Source organism: Lithobates pipiens, unplaced genomic scaffold (genome assembly GCF_037356315.1).
Source record: "Lithobates pipiens isolate NorthernLeopardFrog02 unplaced genomic scaffold, aLitPip1_a1.2 Scaffold_30, whole genome shotgun sequence".
Taxonomy (NCBI): Eukaryota; Metazoa; Chordata; class Amphibia; order Anura; family Ranidae; genus Lithobates; species Lithobates pipiens.
The window spans coordinates 162,441,060-162,465,674 of record NW_027507791.1 but is presented as its reverse complement, the minus strand read 5'-3'; the positions used below and the strand labels follow the sequence as shown (position 1 = coordinate 162,465,674).

General features: G+C 45.3%; 1 protein-coding gene across 5 annotated transcripts in view; it reads right to left on the bottom strand.

The window, feature by feature from the left end:
* Positions 1-24,615, bottom strand: part of LOC143943334 (matrix metalloproteinase-18-like) — a 1,003,345-nt gene that overhangs the window by 267,875 nt on the left and 710,855 nt on the right. For all 5 annotated transcript variants that reach the window (XM_077465046.1, XM_077465042.1, XM_077465045.1 and 2 more), the window contains one exon: positions 8,218-8,589. In XM_077465046.1, coding sequence (XP_077321172.1) covers positions 8,218-8,589 — 372 coding nt within the window. The remainder of the gene's footprint in view (positions 1-8,217; positions 8,590-24,615) is intronic.

Sequence of the window (24,615 nt, the reverse complement as noted above, 5' to 3'; positions counted from 1 at the left end):
GCTTCGGCTTAGGACACAATGATGGCAATACAATGTCCTCATTGATATGAAATGCCGAAACCACCTACGGTAGAAAGGACGGTTGCGGACGTAACACCACCTTATCCCTGTGGATGACTAGATAAGGCGACTTGCAGGACAAGGCCACCAGTTCCAAAACCCTCCTGGCCGATGTGATGGCCACTAGAAAGACCACCTTCTCTGAAAGGGTCAGCAGAGGAATCTCCCTGATATTCTCAAACGGCGGCTTCTGAAGCGCCGACAACACCAAGTTCAAATCCCATGGAGGTAACGGAGAACGCACTGGAGGGACAACATGTCGCACCCCCTGAACAAAGGTACTCACTAATGACTGAGACGCCAGGGATCTTTGAAAAAAGACAGCCAGAGCTGAAATCTGCCTCTTGATGGTGCTAAACGCCAACCACGGATGCCACCCTTTCTCCTAACACATGAAGATGTAGGTCTTCCAAGTACGATGGTATATCTTCCTGGAAGAAGATTTCCGTGCCCTCAGCATAGTTGGAATCACAGAGTCTGACAGACCCCGGTTCCTCAAAACCTGGCTTTCAATAGCCAGGCCGTTAAAGCCAGCCATGGTAAAGCAGGGTGAAGGATTGGACCTTGAGAGAGGAGGTCCTCTCTCAACGGCAGTCGCCAGGGAGCGTCTGCCACCAGGCGCACCAGGTCTGCGTACCAGGCCTGCTGAGGCCAATCTGGGGCAATCAGAATTACTGGAATCCCCTCGGCTTCCACTCTGCGAAGCAGACGTGGCAACAGTTTCAGCGGAGGAAAGGCGTAGATCAGCTGGTACTGATCCCACCGAGTCACCAGCGCGTCTGCCCACGGATCTCTTGTCCTGGACACGAATCTTGGCACCTTCCTATTGAGACAGGAGGCCAATAGATCCACATCTGGTGTGCCCCATTTCAGGCACAGCAGCCTGAATATCTCCGGATGCAATGCCCATTCTCCTGGGTCCAGCATCTGTCGACTCAGATAGTCCGCCTGCCAATTTTCCACCCCCGGGATGTAAATGGCCGACGGGGTCGGAACGTGACGCTCTGCCCACCGAAGTATGTGAGCGACCTCCCGAGCAGCGGCTGAGCTTCTTGTTCCCCCTTGGTGATTTATGTACGCCACAGCCGTGGCGTTGTCTGACTGTATCCTGGTCTTGAAGACACGTCGACCACGTGTGGAGGCACAGCCTGATAACTCACAATTCAAGCAGATTGATTGGCAACTTGGATTCTTCCATCGACCAGAGGCCCTGAGCCGACTGAATCCCCATCACTCTACCCCAGCTGGACAGACTGGCGTCCGTAGTGACCACTGTCCATTTCAGAGGAAGGAACGATTTTCCGGACTGAATCACCGGGGACCTCAACCACCAGATCAGAGAGTCCCTGACTTGCTGGCTCACCTGGATCTGCCGATCCAGGGACAACAGAGATTTGTCCCATTTTGTCAAGATCTCCTTCTGCAGGACTCTGGTGTGGAAGTGGGCATAAGGTACTGCCTCGAAGGAGGCTACCATGAGCCCCAGCACCGGCATGCAAAAGCGGAGTGATGACCACTTGCGGTTCATCAGTATTTTGACCGCAGATCTGAGAGTCAGCAATTTGTCTGAGGGGAGAAAAACCCTTGCTTCCCTGGAGTCCAATAGTAGCCCCAGGTACTCCAGACGCTGAGTCGGTATCACCACCAACTTCTTTAGGTTCAACAGCCATCCAAATGCTTGCTGGGACTGCAAGGTGATCGCCACATCCTCCTCTAATTCTGAGGTGGAAGAAGCTCTCAGGAGGAGATCGTCTAGGTAACCCACGATGGCGATCCCACATTGTCTCAACAACGTCAATGCTGGAGCCAGTACTTTGGTAAAGACTCGGGGGGCTGATGCCAGGCCAAAAGGAAGAGCCACAAACTGGTAGTGGGCTTCCCTGACTGCCAAACGCAGAAACTTTTGATGCTGAAGGCATATGGGTATGTGCAGGTAGGCATCCTGAATGTCCAAGGATGCCAGGAAGTCCCCTTGATGGAGTGCAGCGACTACTGAGCAAACTGATTCCATTCTGAACCTCTGCACAAAGTGATTTAGGGCTTTTAGGTCCAATATTGGATGTACCCCTTCCTTCTTGGGAACCACAGATTTGAGTAGAACCCCTGGAAGCATTCCGCTTCCGGAACCGGTACAATCACCCCCTGATTCAGCAGGTCCCTCACCGTTCCTAACAGGGCTTCCAGGCGAACCGGGGACACGGGTATGCTGGTGGGAAAGAATCTGTTTGGCGGCCAAGAGAGAAACTCTATCTTGTAACCTGTGGAAATCAGATCGCAGACCCATTGGTCTGATAACCGGGAGGTCCAACGGGCTGCAAACTCCCGAAGACGACCAATCACCCGAGACATGGGTGAGGGCAAACCTTCATGCGGTAGCACTTTTGTTCGCAGGCTTGTTAGGCTTGCAGTTCCAGGGACACTTCTGACCATCCGTGGGCATCCTGTTGGGCTGGGGTCATTTTGCCGAAGCACCGGGCGGACGAAAAAGCCGTTTGTGAGCGGAAAAAGAGAGCCCTTGCCTGCAGCGTGACTCCTTAGCCTTCCTGGCCTGTGGGAGTAGTGTACTCTTACCACCCGTGGCATTTTTAATAATGCCATCCAACGAGGCTCCAAAGAGCCGTTCGCCAAGGAAGGGAAGATCCGTCAGGGCTTTCTTGGATGCCTGATCATTTCAGCCAAATGAGGCGCCTCAGCACCACGGCTGACACTGAGGCCCTGGATAGCAGGGGGAGAGTATCCAGGGCCATGTCACAAACGTGCTTAAGGCCATGCACTAGTTGGTCTGCTAGTTCTACGCAGACAGGGGAGGCATTCTGCTCTCCCAATTCGCAGTGCAAAAGTTTTGCCCACTCAGTCGGTGTCTGCGACACCAGTGCGGTTGCCAGTACAGGTCGCACGGCTGACCCCACAACCATAAACAAGGAACGAGCCACTGCTTCGGCCTTCCTGTCCGTGGGATCCTTGAATGCAGGAGTCCCCTCATCTGGGATCATGGTTACTTTATTTAACCTAGATACTGGGGGGTCCACGACTGGAGGAGGACCACTTTTTGAGAAGGCTTTCCTCAAAGGGGTAACGCACCGCCAAATTTTTGGGGACCGAAAAGGTCCGTTGTGGGCGATCCCATTCCCTGTAGATTAATTTGTCAAAATAAGTCAAATACGGGAACACCTTAGGTGAACGTGCTGGCTTGGCGGGACCCAAAAGGGAACGGTACATCAACAGAGGAATCCGCTGGCTCCTGAATCAGGGTATCACGCACAGCTGTAATAAGTGCTCCAACAAGCGCCTTGTCGCTCCCGGACCCGGACGGGGAATCATCCTCACTGTCCAAACGGTCCTGGTCAGCCACGTCTGATAGGTCAGAGCAGGGGTCTCCAGCCGCAGCAGGGCCCGAGTCTGCATCAGAGCTCTCTCCAGAGGACGGGGGCAGGGGCCTCTTACGTGCACCTTTCCTGCCACGTGCCGCCTCTATCTTAGCAACATAGGAGTCAAGGACCACCGTCAGGGTGTCCATGCGCACCGCGCTAACTGCAGGTGACCCGGTTGCTATAGCCTGGATTTCGGGGGAAGAAACACCAATTTCTGAAGCCATGCTGATCCTAGCCTGTCTGCACCTGCAAGGGGACTTAGGACAGTGAAGTTCCCACCCTCCTGCTGCCGCTGCGTGGGGGGGTGGGGGGTTACTTAGCGCTAGACTCACCACCCTGGGGCATTCTGTGATAGCCACAGCAGTGTCTGTAGTCCCTAGGAGGTTACCCGTTGCAGAGAGGAAAAAACTGTGTCAGCAGCAGCAGCTCCCACCAGCGGTGCAATGATCTGCAGAGCAGCTTCAGCGTTCAGCAAAGAGCCATCCAGCGTCCTGCACACACAGTGGATACAGGAAGCAGCAAGAGAAAGCACATGTAATGCTGCCACAAGAGACCAGCGGTGAAAAAAGCGTTCAGGCTTTAAGAAAATGGCCGCCAATGTAATCAATAGGAATTGGGAAAATGGCTACTGAAGCTCACCAGGGGAATTTATAGCTTTCCCAAAACCAAGATGGCCGCCGGAACGGCGCCATGCGGGGACAGAGCAAAAAATAAAAACGTGCTGCCTGCTAACAGTCAGAACAACCTCCATAAACATGTTTTGGGACCCCCAGACCTGGACCAGGACTAACGCCAGCCGCACAAACCCCAACAGGTGAGAAAACAGTGACCCACACATACACACCACCCCCAGCGCATGCAAACACCCCCCTCAGAGGGGGGAAGGAGGGGTGGTAGGGACTTGGGAGAGAAGGGAGGTGAGGTGGCCCCTGAATCGACCACCACAGGGAATGTCCAGTGCTCACCCCACCGAAGCAGGGAGAGCCATATTTACCAGTCCTGAAGAGCTGGGAGACATTCCATCACAGACCAACTCCTGCGCAGTTACAGGGTGGCTGTTGGCCTCAGTATACTGTGATCCAGACATCAGTAGCCCGGTCATATGTATACCCCGGAGCATTGAAGCTCACCGACCACCTCTGGAGCTGAGGCATGTCGTGGCCTGCCAAGCCTTAGCTGTGGTCTGCTCGCGCTCGATGGCCAGACTGGGGAGACTACAAGGATATCATTAACCAGCCTGTCACCCAGCCGGCAGTTGATAGAAGATCTCAGGATCTTTCATCTTGCGCAAAAAGCAGCAAACCTGCAGCAAAAATATGGACCGAGAGGCCCGCAGGGTTTCCTAGGTCATTCTCCTTGCTAGGCAAAATAAAAACTGAAGCTGCTAGGAGCAGTGGGAAGGGTTGATAGTATGGGGCCCCTGGGGCGGGATTAAAGTTCTGTGTATTGTGTAACAATTTTGCCTAGTTTCTCCTAATGGCAGGCTATAAAACCCATTTAGTTACAGAGAGGAGCTGTGTCGGTTGGTGAATATAAGAGAAAGTAAAGTTTTTGAGCTTTTTCAAATGCTATGTTAAAAACAGTCTGGACTGAGGGACAGGGGTTTATACTTAACAGAGAGGGGGGTCTGTGCTGGGGGGGGGGGCTCTCTATACCTACAGTAGTGGAGAGGGGGGATCTGGACTGAAAGAGACATAATATGATAGGTGTATAGTGAGGGAGGGTGTCTGGACTGAGGGACCAAGGGACCAAGGGACGGGGGGGGGGGGTCTATACTTAGTGGAGAGGAGGGAGCTAGACTGAGGGAAGTGGGTTTATACTGAGGGAGGGGGTCTGTACTTAGTGGAGGGTGTGAATCCATACATGTTAATATCATTGCCCTCACTTACTGCCATATTGCTTGTTAATCTTAGTCAAAGGTAATGAATTGATTATCTTTTACCTGGGTACAGTTTAATTCTATATAGTTGATAGTGACCTTATTTACCTAAGTCTGTTATTTCAAAATGTCTTTATTTTAACCGCTTGCCCACTGGGCACTTAAACCCCCTTCCTAACCAGACCAATTTTCAGCTTTCAGTGCACTCACATATTGAATGAAAATAACTCAGTCTTGCAACACTGAACCTATATGAAATGTTTGTCCTTTTTTTCAAACAAATAGAGCTTTCTTTTGGTGGTATTTAATCACCACAGCGTTTTTTATTTTCTGCGCTATAAATGAAAAAAAGACAGAAAATTTTGTAAAATATGCATTTTCTTTGTTTCTGTTAACATTTTGCAAATTAGTAATTTTTCTTCATAAATTGATACCAACATTTTATACTGATACATATCTTTGGTAGAAATAACCCAAATCAGTGTACATTATTTGGTCTGTGTGAAAGTTATAGTGTTGATGCCTATCTAATTTCTTGAGACAAGCCAGGGCAGTACAAATACCCCCCAAATTACCCCCTTTTAGAAAGTAGACATTCCAAAGTATTTAGTAAGAGGCATAGTGAGTTTTTATATATACGGATGTGTGTTTGAGCTTTGGTTTGGGGTGCACACTCTAATGCAACAGGCTGCACACACCTATGGATTTGAACCATCTATGGGTGCACCCCTGAACTTTGCACACAGCGCACCCCTGAACTCTGCACTCTGTACATAGCACACCTCTGTGCTTCTTTGGTAAGAAGGAATTACAACAAATGCCTTGAAAAGTTTTTTTCTCTATCTTATCTTGGTAGTCATATGCCCAAAAATTCTAAAAAGTATTTTGGACAAAATGTGAGAAATAACGTATATATCCTACAATCATTCCATAAACACATACCACATACACTGCATATATTATTTGAATAAAATATGCTTATAAAATGGTTTACTATTTGCTAATAGAAAAAAAAAAAAAAGATACGTCCCCAGATTTCATTTTAAAATTCTGGTCACTTTATTGTTAACCCACCTATATAAAATCATCCCATACCTTCAGTAATATACCAATTCCTGTGCCTGTGTTATATAAAAAAAAGCCTATCTGTATCTATATCAGTGCGGCTCACAGTGATCAGCTGACTCTTCGGGTCTCTTCTCTCTCAGTTCCAGTGGGCGGGGCCGAACACTCCCGCTGACGTCAGACAGAGAGGAGAGAGAACCGACAGTCAGCTATTTTTTTTTACATAACACAGGCACAGGGGCACTTATTGGTATATTACAGCACGGATGGAAGCTTTTTCTTTTTTTTTTTAGCAGCAGGATTGGGCAGGTGCTGACACAAGAAGACAGGTAGAGAGGGGAGGGGGGAGGAGGATGGAGGAGACATAGGAAACAGATAGCAGGGCTGCGGATGATGGAGGCACATACACTGACCAGTGTCAGGGCTCAGCAGCCATGATAAACCATGATCACTTTACAGGGTGGAGAGTATAGCCAGGCAGGATTAGCCAGGTATTACAGGTGTTACAGGGTGCCAAATGACACAGTACAAGCTTTAAAGGAACAGAATATTTTTTTTTATTTTTTTGGGGGGTTAACAAATGTTTTAAAGTCAAAGTGTCATTTTTTTTTTGCTTTTAATGGTAAATGAGAGATCTGGGATCTTTTTGACCCCAGATCTCTCAATAAAAAGGACCTATCATGCATTTTTCTATTACAATGGATGTTTACATTCCTTGTAATAGGAATAAAAGTGATCAATAAAACAGTGTAAAAATTCAAAGTAAAATAAATAAGAAAAAAAACGTAAAGCGCCCCGTCTCTCCGGGATTGCATGCAGAAGTCACTGCATACGTAAATGTAAACTATGTTTAAGCCGCACATGTGAGATACCGCTGTGATCATTCGAGCGAGAGCAATAATTCTAGCAATAGACCTCCTCTGTAACTCTAAACAGGTAACGTAATAAATGTTAAAGTGTCGCCCATGGAGATTTTTTAGCATCGTAGTTGTCACCATTCCATGATCGTATGCAATTGTAAAGCATGACATGTTCTTTACATGGCGTAACATCATCTTTCACATTCTAAAAAAAAATTGGGCTAACTTTTTTTTTTTTTTTTATTCACTTAAGTGTATGCATGGGCGATATTGAAGAGCGATTAAGAGGTTTAAAAACACTAGTTAAAGTGGAACTACAGTATTCTCACCTTCAGTCCAGTGATGTGGCATCCTGGAGCTCCCCTCAGGTGGCTGACATCTTGCGTGGCTTTAAATGCAGCTTAAACATAGGGTGTTGCCACATGTGTTAACAAGCTGAAAGTGTGCAGTTATCTGGGATTAAGCCCACATTCACACTGAGGGTTGGTTTGAAATCGTGCATGATTTCAAACTGGCATTTCAGTCCGACTTCGGGGGCGATTTGACAGACATCTGTGCGGGTTCATGTACAGATGTCTATTGAAATCACCCCCAATGTCGCCAAAAGTAGTGCAAAACTACTTTTGGGAATTGATGCGGTGCCACAAAGTCGGCGTTGCGCCATTGCCGGCAGTAGGCTCCGATTTGGCATGCGATTTAACATGTCAAATCGCATGCCAAATCGGCCCGATGTGAACGTGGGTTAAAAGCTGGAAGTTGCATTTTTGCTTTCAAGATTTTTTTTCTTCTTTCGGTAAGGCTAAATAACTTTTACTTTATAGAACAGTGTAGGTTTTTTATAAAGTGCACTAAAACAAAGATGTATGATTAAAAGGCAGTATATAGTATATGCAGCTTTCATACCTGTTATCCCCAAAATGTTAGCTCTTGGGAACTGGATGCAAAAGGCATAAAACTAAAAAAAATAAAAAATAAAAGTTACCTTTGAAAAGATAAATTGAGCCATCTTTAGTGGATACAAATGTATCAATTGCCTCATCTCCACATAACTTGATTATAGAATGCTTTTTAGGTTCCTTATTTTCTGCTGATTTTGGACTGGCAGTGATGTTTTGTTTCCCAGGAGCAGGTGTGACAGCTTTGGAACTACCTTCGGAAGTACCTGAGCTTGGTTTTTTCTTTCCTATAGGTTTTCCATACAGTGCTTGAATGGCTTCAATATCATCTGGATGAAGTTGAAATGATGTTTTATATCCCTTGTACGTTGGAGCCATCAGAGCACCGGTGATGGTGGAGTGATCAAGTCCCAAGGAATGTCCAAATTCATGTGCAGCAGCTTGCAGAAGGTTCACACCTAAAACATGAGATAGAAGAAAAAAGCAAGCATTTATTAGACAAAATTTGCACCTGATTTACACATACTCTACACAATGGGGGGGAAATTTTACTAAAACTGGAGAGTGCAAAATCTGGTGCAGCTCTGCATAGAAACCAATTAGCTTCCAGGTTGTATTGCCAAAGCTTAACCCTTTTGCTGCCAGAGCCATTTTTGCGTTTATTGCACACAAGTTTAAAAAATAATTTCTGGCCTGAAGATTGCACAAAACTCCCAAATATTATATATTTTCTGAACGCAGACACCCTAGAGAATAAAATAGTGGTAGCCCCAATTTTTTACGTCATAACTGTAAAGGTCTAGGGAGTGCAAAATTTCAGTAAAAAACACACTAAAGTGAATTTTAGGGCAAACAAATGCAATAAAAATACCCAAGTTTTTGGTAAAATATAAAAGATGAGGTTGCGCCGAGTAAACAGATATCCCACATGTCCAACCTTAAATTTGCGTGCACCCGTGAAATGGGGACAAGCTTCAGTACCCTATATTTTCTATAGGTGTCACTTCAAAAGCTCCCTATAGGTTTCGGTTTATGCTTCTGAGACGGGAGTTGGCGCCCTTCTGTCTCAACGTCCTAACTCTGAGAGCGCTATGCATCCATGTGGCTACTTTTCCAAGAAATTATCACCTGCTGAGTGCAATTATGAGATTGGTGACAGAGAGCTGTTGGCCATCATTTTAGCCCTGAAAGAATGGAGACATCTCCTTGAAGGTACCACTGTGCCCGTTCTTATTCTTACTGACCATAAGAATCTTACATTCTTGTCTGAGGCTATGCGACTCTCTCCCAGAAGGGTGCGATGGGCTCTTTTCTTGTCGAGCTTTAATTACATTGTCTCATTCTTACCCGGTACTAAGAATGTAAGGGCTGATGCCTTGTCACGACAATTTTCCTCCACTTCCAAGTCGGAGTCGGTTCCAGTTCCTATGATTCCTCCTGATCGTATCTTGGCTATGGTTCGCACCAGTCTTACTTCTCCTTTGGGTGACAAAATTCTTGCTGCTCAGGTCCATGCTCCTCCTGATAAACCTTGTGACTGCTGCTTTGTCCCAGAGAGTCTCCGTACTGCAGTGCTCCAGACTTACCATTCTCATAAGGCAGCTGGCCATCCTGGGAAGAAACAACTCATTTGGGCCATCTCCCAACAATTCTGGTGGCCTAGTCTATGGGCTGATGTTACTGCCTTCGTAGCTGCCTGTCCCGTGTGTGCTCAGAGTAAGACTCCACAACACCTTTCAGTGGGCCTCCTACAACTCATACCCAATGGAGAGAGGCCCTGGACTCACCTGTCTATGGATTTCATTGTGGAATTGCCCAACTCCCAAGGCAACACTGTTATCCTTATGGTGGTTGACTGGTTCTCAAAGATGTGTCATTGTATTCCACTTAAGAAGTTGCCATCCTCTAAGGAACTGGCTTCCATTTTTGCTCGGGAGATCTTTCGCTTAAATGGGCTACCCAAGGTGATTGTCTGGGATAGGGGCAGTCAGTTTGTCTCTCGGTTCTGGTGAGCCTTTTGTGCACAGTTGGGAATCCAGCTTGCGTTCTCTTCTGCGTATCACCCGCAGTCTAATGGGGCCACAGAACAAGCCAATCAGTCCTTGGAGCAATTCCTACATTGCTATATTTCTGACCATCATAACAACTGGTCTGACCTATTACCTTGGGCAGAGTTTGCTCATAACAGTGCCTTGAATTCTGCCTCCCGATTGTCTCCTTTTATGGTGAGTTATGGTTTCCAACCTTCCATGTTGCCTGACTCGTTTGTTCTGCAGAGTATTCCTGCGTTAGAGGAGCATCTCCGTAGTCTTCGTTCCACTTTGTTCCACAAGTCCAGGAGGTTTGGGTCATGCTAATGATAGGTACAGACTCCATGCTGACTGCAGACGCCTGCCTGCACCTTCCTACCAGGTTGGGGACAGGGTCTGGCTGTCATCTCCCAACCTCTGGCTTCGTGTTCCCTCACTGAAGTTTGTACCTCGGTTTATTGGGCCATTCCGTATCCTTCGTAGGATTAACCCAGTAGCTTACGCGTTAGACCTTCCTCCTAGTATGCGCATCTCTAATGTGTTTCATGTCTCCTTATTGAAACCGTTGGTCTGTAACCGATTTACCACCTCGGTGCCATGTCCTCACCCTATTCTGGTTGAGAACCATGAGGAGTAGGAGGTACAATCCATTGTTGACTCCCGTAGGTTCTGTGGGCGCATACAGTACCTGGTGCATTGGAAGGGGTACGGTCTGGAGGAACGCTCCTGGGTTTCATCCTCTGACGTACATGCCCCTGTCCTCCTCCGCGAGTTCCATAGATGGTGTCCCCTCAAGCCCAGTGGCCCTCCGAGGGAGAGGGGTCATTGAGGTGGGGGTACTGTCAGGGCTGGCTTAGCCCTTCCTCCTCTGGGCTGGCTGCTCAGCTGTCAGCTAATTGCCAGCTCTCTTCTCTCTCCACAGTTACCAGCTGTTCCTGATGATGCTCGTCTGACCTGCCTACTTAAAGCTTTCCAGCTCACTTCACCTCTGCCTTCGCCTTGGTCACATCACTAGAAACCATCTCTTGCGGTTTGTTTAACCACCTCAGTACAGTGCAGTTACACCCCCTTCCTGACCAGACCAATTTTCAGCTTTCAGCGCTCTCACACTTTGAATGACAATTACTCAGTCATCCAACACAGTATCCATATGAAACTTGCGTCCTTTTTTCCACACAAATAGAGCTTTCTTTTAGTGGTATTTAATCACTAGTGGGTTTTTTATTTTTTGTGCTATAAATAAAATAAAACGTAAATTTTGTGAAAAAAATGCCTTTTTCTTCGTTTCTGTCATAAATTTTTGCTAATTAGTAATTTTTCTTCATAAATTTTGGCCAAAATTTATACTGCTACATATCTTTGGTAAAAATAACCTCATTAGTATATATTATTTGGTCTTTGTGAAAGTTATAGAGTCTACAATCTATGGTGCCAATCACTGAAAATTCATCACTTCTGATCAGGCCTTCAGTACATCAGGTGTATCTCATTTCTTGAGACTCTAACTAGTCAGGAAAGTACAAATACCCCCCAAATGACCCCTTTTTACAAAGTAGACATCCCAAGGTATTAAGTAAGTAGCATGGTGAGTTTTTTTAAGTTGTCATTTTTTCCCACAATTCTTTGCAAAATGAAGATTTTTTATTTTTTTTTATTTTTTTTTACTAAATTGTCATATTATCAGGTTATTTCTCACACACAGCATATGTATACAACAAATTACCCCCCAAAATACATTCTGCTACTCTTCCCGAGTACGGCGATACCACATGTGTGAGACTTTTACACAGCCTGGCCACATACAGAGCACCAACATCGATGTAGTACCTTCAGACGTTCTACGAGCAAAAATGACGCATCTCATTTCTCAACCACCTATTACACTTTTGAAGGCCCTGGAGTACCAGGACAATGGAATTTCCCATAAAATCACCCCATTTTGGAAAGCTAACACCCCAACGTATAATCTGTGAGGCATAATGAGTCTTTTGAATGGTTAATTTTTTTCCAGAAGTTTTTGGAATATGTGGAAAAAAATTAAAACGCATTTTTTTTTACACAAAATTGTCAATTTATAAGATATTTCTAACACATAGCATGTATATAGCAAAAATTACACCCCAAAATACATTCTGCTACTCTTCCCGAGTACGGCGATACCACGTGTGTGAGACTTTTACACAGCCTGGCCACATACAGAGCACTAACATTGATGTAGTACCTTCAGACGTTCTATGAGCAAAAATTACGCATCTCATTTCTCAACCACCTATTACACTTTTGAAGGCCCTGGAGTACAAGCACAATGGAATTTCCCATAAAATTACCCCATTTTGGAAAGCAAACACCCCAACGTATAATCTGTGAGGCATAATGAGTCTTTTGAACGGTTCATTTTTTTCCAGAAGTTTTTGGAATATGTGGAAAAAAATTAAAACGCATTTTTTTTTTATACAAAATTGTCAATTTATAAGATATTTCTAACACATAACATGTATATAGCAAAAATTACACCCCAAAATACATTCTGCTACTCCTCCCGAGTATGGCGATACCACATGTGTAGGACTTTTACACAGCCTGGCCACATAGATGGGCCAAACATTGAAGTAGTACGTTCAGGCGTTCTAGGAGCATAAATGACACATCTTATTTCATTCCTACCCATCACACTTTTGAAGGTCCTGGACCACCAGGACAGTGAAATTACCCACAAAATGACCCCATTTTGGAAAGTAAACACCCCAACGTATATTCTATGAGACATGGGCTGCAAATAGGTACTCGGGTACTCTGATGGGCTGGAGATAGGTACTCGGGTACTCAGGTGGACTGTGACAGGTACTCGGGTACTCAGATGGACTGGAACAGGTACTCGGGTACTCTGATTGCCTGGTGACAGGTACTCGGGTACTCTGATGGCCTGGTGATAGGTACTCGAGTACTCTGATGGCCTGGTGACAGGTACTCGGGTACTCTGATGGCCTGGTGACAGGTACTCGGGTACTCTGATGGCCTGGTGACAGGTACTCGGGTACTCTGATGGCCTGGTGACAGGTACTCGGGTACTCTGATGGCCTGGTGACAGGTACTCGGGTACTCTGATGGCCTGGTGACAAGTACTCAGGTACTCTGATGGTTTGGTGACTGGTATTTGGGTACTCTGAAGGACGGTGACAGGTACTCAGATGAACTGTGACAGGTACTCGGGTACTCAGATGGGCTGTGACAGGTACTCGGTACTCTAATGGACTGTGACAGGTACTCGGTACTCTAATGGACTGTGACAGGTACTCGGTACTCTAATGGACTGTGACAGGTACTCGGGTACCCTGATGGGCCGTGACAGGTACTCGGGTATCCTGATGGGCCGTGACAGGTACTCGGGTACCCTGATGGGCCGTGACAGGTACTCGGGTACCCTGATGGGCCGTGACAGGTACTCGGGTACTCTGATGTGCCGTGACAGGTACTCGGGTACTCTGATGTGCCGTGACAGGTACTCGGGTACTCTGATGTGCCGTGACAGGTACTCGGGTACTCAGATGAACTGTGACAGGTACTCGGGTACTCAGATGGGCTGGGACAGGTACTCGGGTACTCAGATGGGCTGGGACAGGTACTCGGGTACTCAGATGGGCTGGGACAGGTACTCGGGTACTCAGATGGGCTGGGACAGGTACTCGGGTACTCTGATGGGCTGGGACAGGTACTCGGGTACTCTGATGGGCTGGGACAGGTACTCTGATGGGCTGGGACAGGTACTCGGGTACTCTGATGGGCTGGGACAGGTACTCGGGTACTCTTATGGGCTGGGACAGGTACTCGGGTACTCTGATGGGCTAAGACAGGTACTCGGGTACTCTGATGGGCTGGGACAGGTACTCGGGTACTCTGATGGGCTGGGACAGGTACTCAAATACTCTGATGGACTGTGACAGGTACTCTGATGGACTGTGATTGACAGGTACTATGAGGGGTGGTGACAGGTCCTCTTTATTGGGGGGGGGCAATCAGTATGTTTGGTGTACACTGTATGCGGTAAGGAGATGTTACCGCAATCTCCTCCTCACACACGATCGGTGTGTGAGGAGGAGAACCCGGTAACATCCCGTTACCGCGGTTTGTTTACATTTTAGTGATCGGCTGTGAAAGGATCACAGCCGATCACGTGGGTAAACAGCCAGCCAATGGCTGTTTACCAGTGTCGGTGACGAGCAGTGTTCCCGGGGAACACGCCGCCACCGACGTGCACGCGCAGCGCGCTCGCGATCGCGCGCATGCGCCGTGCACGTAGGGGGTGTGACCATCTGTGATCGGCCGTGACTTCATCACGGCCGATCACGTGGTAAACAGCCATAACGAATGGCTGTTCACCCCCTTCGGTGGCGAGCGGTGTCTCCGTGACACGCCACCACCGAAGAAACAGGGATGCGCGCGCACGATCGCGCGCATCCCTGTTTAAACGGGAGGCCGTCATATGACGGCCTCCCGCCACAATAGCTGCGCCGCCTGGCCGTCATTTGACGGCCGGCGGTCAGCAACTAGTTAAAGACTGGCTTGCTGACATCCCACCTGGCTTCTTATCCTGCTTGCAGTTGCTCTCCTTGGATCCCTGACTTCCGGCCTGGCTGATTACCCAATCTGGTTAATGAACTTTGGACTGGCTGACTACCCGATCTGGCTACAGGACTCACTACGCTTTTTTCTATTTACCTTTTTATTTTTATTAATAAACAAGTGTGATTTTATTGTACTTCTGTCTCAGTCTGTTTCATGGTTTCTGACACAGATGATTTAACAAGAAAATACACTGTCTTCAATGAGCTTCTATCACAAGCACAGCAGCAGCACTGATAGGCAGGAGACACCTGAGGAACCCTGTTCTGTCCCTACAGGCTGGAACACTCTCCCTGAGTAAGGCCTAGCTTTCCCTTACAGGCATTATACCTTTCCCTCCCTCATTCCACACACGTCTCCTCAAAATGGTCACTGGGCCCTCTTTTATCTGGACGCTAACAGATAATTGTAGACAAAATCTCAAAATAACTTGATACCAATCAGAACATTAGGCTTCTCCAAGATAGCTGCTGGAGACAAATTCAGAGAAGTTACAGCCTCAACAGGATTTCACATAACAGCGGGAAAATGCAAACACATTCTGAATATAATATGACATTTCCACATGAGGAAGTAAGTATGATACAATTGTAGTCCCACTCCTCCTCTCAACCAGCAAGACTGTCCTGTCACAGTTAACTGTATGTGAGGAGGCTACCTACAAAGGTCAAACCTTTTTCGACTGCGACTCTGCTGACTAAGTATACCCTACCATGACTCTGAATACATTTGGTACTTTAGAAATACCCAATATGCAATCAAATATCATCTGTGCAGCTCGCAATCTCACATTTCATATCTCTCATCCCTCCTCTGAACCATGCCCTTTCACTAAGTAAAAAAAAAAAAAGAACCAAAACTCAAATAATGTAATATTCCAATGTTTATATTTGTGAAAAACAATAAACAAGGCTGCAACCATTATTAATCGAGTTTGGTGTGTCTAATGTTCTTTGTTTGGAGTTTATGCCACCTACTGTCCCATTTTACATTACTTCTGCTTTCAACACGAAACATGTCATCACTTTCACACCTGCAAATCATGTAGCATTTCCATATTTTTGTCAAACCCCTGTACATACAGTAAAACCTTGGTTTGAGAGTGTTTTGCAAGACATTGTGACTTGATATACAGGGGATGTCTTGATATACAAGTAGCGTCAAGTCACAACAGAGTATAAAAGAGAAGAGAGGAGCTTCCAAGTGTAGCAATATGGTTACATTTAATGAAAGTACAACATTTAGCAACTCAGATGGTTAATGTTTAAAACAGGCATCTAAGTATGCAGGCATCCAGGGTAAAGCTTTGGATTACAAGCATGGTTCTGGAATGAATTATGCTCGCAATCCAAGCTTTTACTGTACACATAAATATACCATGTTGAAATATATATACCTAAATATATGTACAGTTTCAGCATCTTTAACCACTTGGGATCCGCGCTATTGCCAAATGACAGCATTAGCGCGGATCTACTTTTCCGGGACTACGTCTATTGACGTCGTCCCGGGTACGAGCGGCCTGCGCGCGCCCTGAGGGGCGCGCGCGGCGCGCTCTGTGATCGGCGAGTCCGTGAGACTCGCCTGATCACCGATCCGTGTAAGGGGTCGATCCCGACCCCTTATCACGTGATCAGCTGTCAGCCAATGACAGCTGATCATGTGATAGAACGGAGCCGGTAATCGGCTATTATTCCTCCTCGCGCTGACAGCGCGAGGAGAGAAAAAAAAAGCCGATCACCGGCGGCCGTGATCGGGACATCAGTCCCGATCACGGCCAGCAATACAGCTGACCACCTGCCCCCTGCCAGTGCCCACCTGCCCACCGCAGTGCCATCCTGAATAAAAGTAAGTGCCCCCCAGCAGTGCCCATAGTGCCCACAGTGCCACCCACAGTGCCACCCACAGTGCCATCCAGCAGTGCCACCAACAGTGCCACCCACAGTGCCCACAATGTGCCCACAATGTGCCTCAAAGGTGCTGCACCCCAGTGCCGCCCATCAGTGCCCAGCAGTGCCACCCATCAGTGCCGCCCATCAGTGCCCAGCAGTGCCACCTATCAGAGCCACCTATCAGTGCCACCTATCAGTGCCCATCAGTCCCATCTATCAGTGGTACCCATCAGTGCCCATCCGTGCCACCCATCCGTGCCACTTATCCGTGCCACCCATCCATGCCATCTTATCTGTGCCCATCTTTGCCCATCAGTGCCGCCTTATCTGTGCCCATCGGTGCCGCCTTATCTGTGCCTATTAGTGCCGCCTTAACTATGCCTATCAGTGCCCACCAGTGCAGCCTATCAGTGCCCACCAATGCAGCCTATCAGTGCCCACCAATGCAGCCCATCAGTGCCCACCAATGTAGCCATCAGTGCCGCCTAATCAGCGCACTTCAATGAAGGAGAAAAATTACCCGTTTGCAAAATTTTATAACAAACTATTAAAACATGATTTTTTATTTTTTTTGCATCTTTTTTTGTTTGTTTAGCAAAAAATAAAACTCCGAGCTGTAACTAAATACCACCAAAAGAAAGCTCTATTTGTGGGAAAAAAATGATAAAAATTTCATTTGGGTACAGTGTTGTATGCCCGCGCAATTGTCATTCAAAGTGCATCAGCGCTGAAAGCTGAAAATTGGTCTGGGACTGAGGGGGGTTTAAGTGCCCAGTAAGCAAGTGGTTAATTTCAGTTTCTCTCCTCAGTTTAAATGAATTTTAGTTTAATTGCGCATTTGGGCAAGGTCAGCTATACGGTACCTGAAAGGTTATGCTAAGCATCCATCTTGTTTCTGTCAGCCATCTTAATATTCACAAACTTCCATTTTACAATATGTACAGTTTGAACACCCCTTTAACTTCTCAGATAACTGTCTCAACATGAAATTCTTCTAACTCATTTGTTCTCACACACTAGCGTTTTGTCTTGACCAAATGTAACCGTCTTGATGTCTACTGTGCATGTCTTATTCTGTGTGACGTGTAATTTACTATATGAATCACTTTGTGTTAACTCAATTCAATTAGTTCTCGAAGGACACCATGGTATGAGTGTCGTTTATTTGTCCTTTAAGAATTGATTCCAGATATATCTGAATTTATACAATACATTGGATCTAAGGTCTGAGAGGTTGAAGGGACCACCCTAGACACAGGATTAACCCTTTCAGCACTGGGGGCTTGTCCGGGATGGATGTTTATTTACCCTTAACGGATTGGAAAGCTACTTTTAACGGTTAATGGATTCGGTAAGTTGATTATATTCTTATTGAGCGAAATTGACTTGCCGGGGTCCAGGTGTCAGGTGTGTGACTTGGCTTCCATCTCACAGAGATTGCTGTTGGGTTTTAGAACCTCTCATAAGTATAGATAAGTTGACCGGTCATGACCTTGGGAGTCATATAGTGTTTTGGGGACACTTGAAAAGGTTTTGGTGACCTTAGAAGAATAGGTTTTGGTGACCTTAGAAGAATAGGTTTTGGTGACCTTAGAAGAATTTACAGAGTACTCTAGAGTTTTAGTTCTGTTCGGGACAGAACTGGTGACTGATGATCAATGTATTGTGTAAACTTTGTGTATGATTGATTGTATAAATGCTTTGCTTTAAAAGTATTACGTCGAATGAATTGTGCTGAGTGTGTATATGTGAACTGCTATTTTGTTTCCAGAACCAAAAGGCATACTTGGTGAGTGGTATTCCCGGAGGTTATAAAGCTACAATTTGGGTAAAGCTATTTTGGGAAAGGTAAACAGATTAATGTACATTGCAAAGTTAATTTCATAGGTGGTTTAAATTTGTCTGAAACAAAACAGCAGCTCCATGAGCAAGATTGTGCGTTTATTGTATGTCTGAAATACTCTTGAACTTGTTCCAAATTTATTCTGTTAAAGACTTGAAGTGATTGTAGCTGTATTAGTATAAAAAAGTATCAAGGACAGTACTGAATTTTATTGTTAAAGGAATCTAAGTTGAGGTATTGTCTGATTGTCTGCACTGCTAGGTGGCAGTCAAGCACAGTAAATTGTTTTGTTTTCATAGGAAAATTAAATGTACGTCACTGCCTAGTTAACCCTTGGGTGGATCATATAGCAGGATGGACAGAAAGCCGGTTTGGGTGTTCTGAAAATTTTGGATTCATTATTGATCCAGACTTTCCTGAGTAATCTCAAACCCCATTTAGTGGTCCCAGTCAAACAAATGATTACTGAATGGTCAACACTTTCTAGAACTAACTTTGGCAAAGCTCTTTCACAGAAAGATGCAGCAGGTTGTTTTGATATACCAAAGCCATCGCCTGTCTCCACACAACATTTCCAAGGGAATATGAAGGGGAACTTTAGAGGCAGAGGAAATTTTAGAGGCAGATTTAGAGGCAGAAATGGAAGAGGGACGAGTCGCTCTAGAAACAATGGATGTTTCGATTGCGGTGCTGAGGATCACTGGGTGAGTCAATGTCCTCACCCCACCACTCCTCAGACTCCCAACTCCAGCTCTGTCCCTAACCAGACACAACAACCACAGGCATCCATCCAACAAGGTCCAACATTTCCAATCAAATGGGGAAATCAACAACAATGATGGGGCCCGGAGGGTAGTGTCCCAGCTTTTCCTTTTGTCTTGGATGATTTCACTGACAGTCCAATGGTTGTTATTTCAGTAAATGGGAGACTCCTCCCCTATCTCGTTGATAGCGGGGCCACTAGGAGTACTATTTGTGAAGATCATTTCAAAGGCAAGTGGGAACCAGCGGAACCCTCTTTGGGAATTAATGGGATACTGACAAAAACATATAGGACCCCACCCCTACCAATAGAAGATGATGAAGGGTACACCATATGCACACATTCTTTTAGGATAATACCAAGGTGTCCTGTAAATTTGTTGGGAAGAGACTTGTTTGGGCCACTAGGAATCACAATTAGAACCAACTCAGAAGGAGGTCTAAACATTTCCTCAGATAAAATCACTATAGTAGCATGCAAACCAGGTTTATTGATGCTGTCACAACAAAATAGTGAAGAAAATTTTGAGGATATAGACCCCCAGGTCTGGTCTACAACAAATATGGATGTAGGACTTGTTTCATGCACACCATACAAGGCCACTCTCAAAGAAGGTGCATTTCCTATCTATCACAAACAGTATCCACTCTCTAAAGAAAAGATGGATGGCATAGTGCCAATGGTGAAAAAGTTTCTGCAGGATGGAATCCTGGAAGAAACTATTTCTCCATACAACACACATATTAACCCTGTAAAGAAGCCGGATAGCTCCTTCAGATTTGTACAGGACTTAAGGGCCATAAATGACCTCATAGTCCCAATAGCACCCATTGTACCTGATGTTCCATCACTACTGTCATCCATTCCAGCAACAGCCAAATGTTTTACTGTAATTGATTTAAAGAATGCTTTTTTCTCTGTCCTTGTAGACAAGGAGACAAGGCCACTCTTTGCTTTTACTATGTCGATTAACCAACACAATCGCCAGTTTACCTGGTGTAGAATGCCCCAGGGTTACATAGCCTCACCTGTGGTCTATTCTATAGTACTCCAAGCCACTCTCAGGCCTTGGACTGCCCCTCATGGTTCTGTACTGTTGCAATATGTTGATGATATTTTGATTTGTAGTTCTTCAGAGGAGGACTGCTGAGCTGATAGCCTATCCTTATTGAAATGGTTACATACATGTGGTCACAAAGTGTCTAAGAAAAAATTACAATGGTGTAAACAGGAGATTGAGTACCTAGGGTTTGTGCTGTCTCCGGGAGTTAGTAAAGTCAGTCACAAAATAACTGTTGCTATAGTGGGCCTGCCCCACCCACTTACCAAGAAAGACCTGCTAACCTTTCTTGGAATGATTGGTTACTGCTGCCAATGAATACCTGACTGTTCTTTCTATGACAATATATTGAGACAAGCAACCCTCTCTGAAATGTCTGATATTGTAAAATGGTCTGATGAAATGTTAAATGCTTTTGCCATGTTGAAATGTACAATGGTTACCAGCCCGAGCCTCGGCCTCCCTGATTTTGGCAAAATGTTTCACTTGTTTGCTAGGGAAAATTGCAGAACCATGGCAGGAGTACTGGCCCAGGAACATGATGGGAGACTGCGCCCTGTAGCTTTTTTCTCAACGGTGGTTCCAGTACAGGTGCAAGGCATGCCTGCTTGTCTCAGAGCGTTGGCTTGTTGTTCTATAGTTGTAGGGATGGCAGCACCATTTACCTTGGGCCATAACACTACTTTGCACACCTCACATAATGTTACCACACTCCTCAAAACTTTACATACTCAGCATATGTCAGCACAAAGATTGAGTGGGTATGAAGTCATCCTCCTATCCAATCCAAACCTGAAAATAAAAAGTTCAAACATAAACTCTGGCCCAGCTCCAATTTTGAATGCCTTATTAGGTCTTAAAGGAGAACAGGATGACTTACTCCCACCTCATGACTGTACACAATCAATACATAAGGACACTTCACCTAGAGCAGACATGCTTTCAGTACCAATTCTTACTGCACAAACAGTTTTTGTTGATTTCTTTTGCAGCAGACCAAGTGATAATGTCTATCATGCAGGATGCATCAGTCTGCATAGGCTGCTGAATTGATAGCATTAACCTGTGCATGTCAGCTGTTTGCAGGAAAAGAGGTAAACATTTACACACAGATTCCAGTTATGCTCATGGTGTGGTCTGGGACCATGGTGTAATATGGCTTCGCAGAAGATATGTGGCAGCAGATGGAAAGAGCATCTCACACTCTGACCTAGTCACAGCATTACTAGATACAATTCAGTTGCCTTCAAAACTAGCTATCATGCACTGTAATGCCACGTACACACGAGCGGATTGTATGGCGTACTTAGTCCGTCATACAATCCGACGGACAATCCGTCGTAGTTTCCACTGAACGGACTTGACCACACACGGATACACAAACAGTCCGTCGAAAGCTTGCGCGATGACGTGTACAGCACGTACGACGGGACTAGAAATAGGAAGTCCAAGACACAGCAAAGCACCCTTCCGCCGTGTAAATCCTTTCTGGGCATGCGCCATTCTTAGTCCGTCGAACTAGCATACTGATGACCGTATTGTCCGCTGAAACCAAAGTACGACGGACAGATTTTTGGAAAAACCGAAATTCTTAGTACTCCGGACTGCACGCTGAAAAAGTCCGCTGAAGCCCACACACGAGCGGATTGTCCGCTGAAATGTGTTTCAACGGACTAAGTACGTCAAACAGTTTGACCGTGTGTACGTGGCATAAGGCACATACAGGCCAAATGACTGATATAGCCAAAGGTAATGCCCTAGCTGACAGAATAGCTAAAGAAGCTGCATCTACACACAAGGCAGAGATTCAAATGCCATGCTAACACCTCAGCCATGTTCCCTGAAAGAGACACATTGGCTCACAGAACTGCAGGCTTTTGCCACCCCTGATGATATTGCGCAATGGAACTGTGATGGGATGGTACAGAAGGATCCTAAAACAGGATTAATCTGCAAAGAGGGGAAACCGTGTATTACTGTTGCTAGCACCCCCCTATTCATTGCGCAATACCATGGACTGGGTCACAAGGGCTGGCAGGCCACATGTGAACTCCTAGATGCAGATTTTTTCATTGCAGGATTACCTAATCTAGTCAAAGCTTTTGTACGGAGATGTGTCACTTGCATTAGGAACAATCCAACAAACCCAAAGAAATCAAAGCATGAACATCTTGAGTACCCAACAACACCGTTTACCCATTTACAGATAGACTTTACACATATGCCCAAAGAAGGAAAGAAACAACAATATGATGTCACGCTGGCCAGAAATCTTTGTCACCAACAATGAAAATGCACAAACTGTAGTGAAGATCCTCACACAGGAAATTATTCCTAGATGGGGATGTCCATTATAAATAAATTCAGACAATGGCCCAGCTTTCACAGCTAAAATCTGCCAAGATCTTGTAAAAGTACTAAAAATAGACTGGAAATTTCACCTCCCCTACCATCCACAGAGTTCAGGGATTGTAGAGAGAATGAATAGAACAATTAAACACAGGATAAGGAAAGCTACGGGTAGGCTTGTGCAATTCGTTTAGTAACGAATCGAAATTCGGCCGAATTTTGCATCTTTCGGATATTCGGATGCATCCGAATGTCCGAATAAAAAAATAACAAATTACAACGAATACGAAAGAAATATAACGAATGAATTCGAATGAATTCAACAGCATTTGAAATTATTTCAACCGCATTCAAAATTATTTCAACATGATTCGACATTATTTCAACCGCATTCGAAAATATTTTGTGACCCGACTTTAGGGCCATGTATCTCAGGGTCACTTGGTGCTAGACACTTCAAATTTGGATATGTTGTAGAGCTAGTATTGTGTTTGCATACCAAATTTGGGGTTTCTAGCTATAAGTGACCCCGAGATATGTGGCCCCAAAATCGGGTCGCAAAATGTAATTCTCTGCTCTATTAACTAATAACATTTTGCAACCCGATTTTGGGGCCACATATCTCGGGGTCACTTATAGCTAGAAACCCCAAATTTGGTATGCAAACACAATAGTACTAGCACTACAACATATCCAAAAGTTTCTAGCACCAAGTGACCCCGAGATACATGGCCCTAAAGTCGGGTCACAAAATATTTTTGAATGTGGTTGAAATAATGTCTAATCATGTTGCAATCATTTCGAATCCGGTAGAAATATTTTAGAATTTTGTTGAAATATTTTCGAATGTGGCCGATTTTTCGAATTCGGTAGAAAACTAAACGAAATCCGAAAACGAATTTAAGGCAGTTAACGAATATAACTAAACGAAATTAATGAATTAACGAATTAAAACGAAACGAAACTAAACAAATTTTTTCCTTTTGCACATGTCTAGCTACGGGTGGGAATTTTGGCAAGTGGAAAAAAGTTCTCCCAGCTGTATTAGCTGAAATCAGAATGACCCCTCACAGTGTGACGGGTTATTCCCCTTTTGAGGTACTCATGGGTAGGCCATTCCCCACACTGTGGGCTAGTCATCCCTTGATGGTAGAGAAAGGTGATTTGGAACAAATACAGGAGGAATATGTAAAAAAAACTGATTGAAACTCTTGATATTTTTGAAAGAAGAGTTGCTCGCACCTCTCCTTCTTCTTCACAGGTACCAACCCACCCATTCCAGGTCGGTAATCAAGTTGTGGTCCAGAGGCTTCAGAAAGGTCGAAAGCCGCAAGAGGTTCCATTCGGACCAGCCGTCACCAGGACCGCCATCCTTACGGAGGAAAGTCCTACTTGGATCCATGCCAGCAGAGTAAAGAAGGTTGATCTAAGCCTAGGAATTGAAGAAAGGCTGAAAAGAGGCAAAGCAGGTGTTTTAAGTCCTCAAAAGACAAGCACATAAATAAAGAACAGTGATGACACTCATTTTACCACAGACTTCTGGGAAGGCCTTTTGTCTTCTGGTGATGTTTCTACTTCTGATCTTTGTCCCAGTGTGGATAATAACTAACTGTATCTTTCATCCTGATGACTTAGGTGCCTTGAAACTCATATGTGGTAAAAGCGAAATACACACCAACCATACTGACTTTCACCTCAGAAATCGCAGTAAAAGAGATTTCTCTAAGGAATTGATCAAAGAAACAGGTTTTTCTGGAAAAATGTTACTGTTAAAATTTAAATATGCTTATGCTAGAAAGTCAGGATATAAAAAATGCTGAATTTGTAGTAAGTTACACCCAGAAATTGCTAAGATCCCACTTTTAGCTGTCCCTCTAAACCTCAAGTCGTTATTGGAAAATACTCTAGTCTTAAGTATTAAGAATGT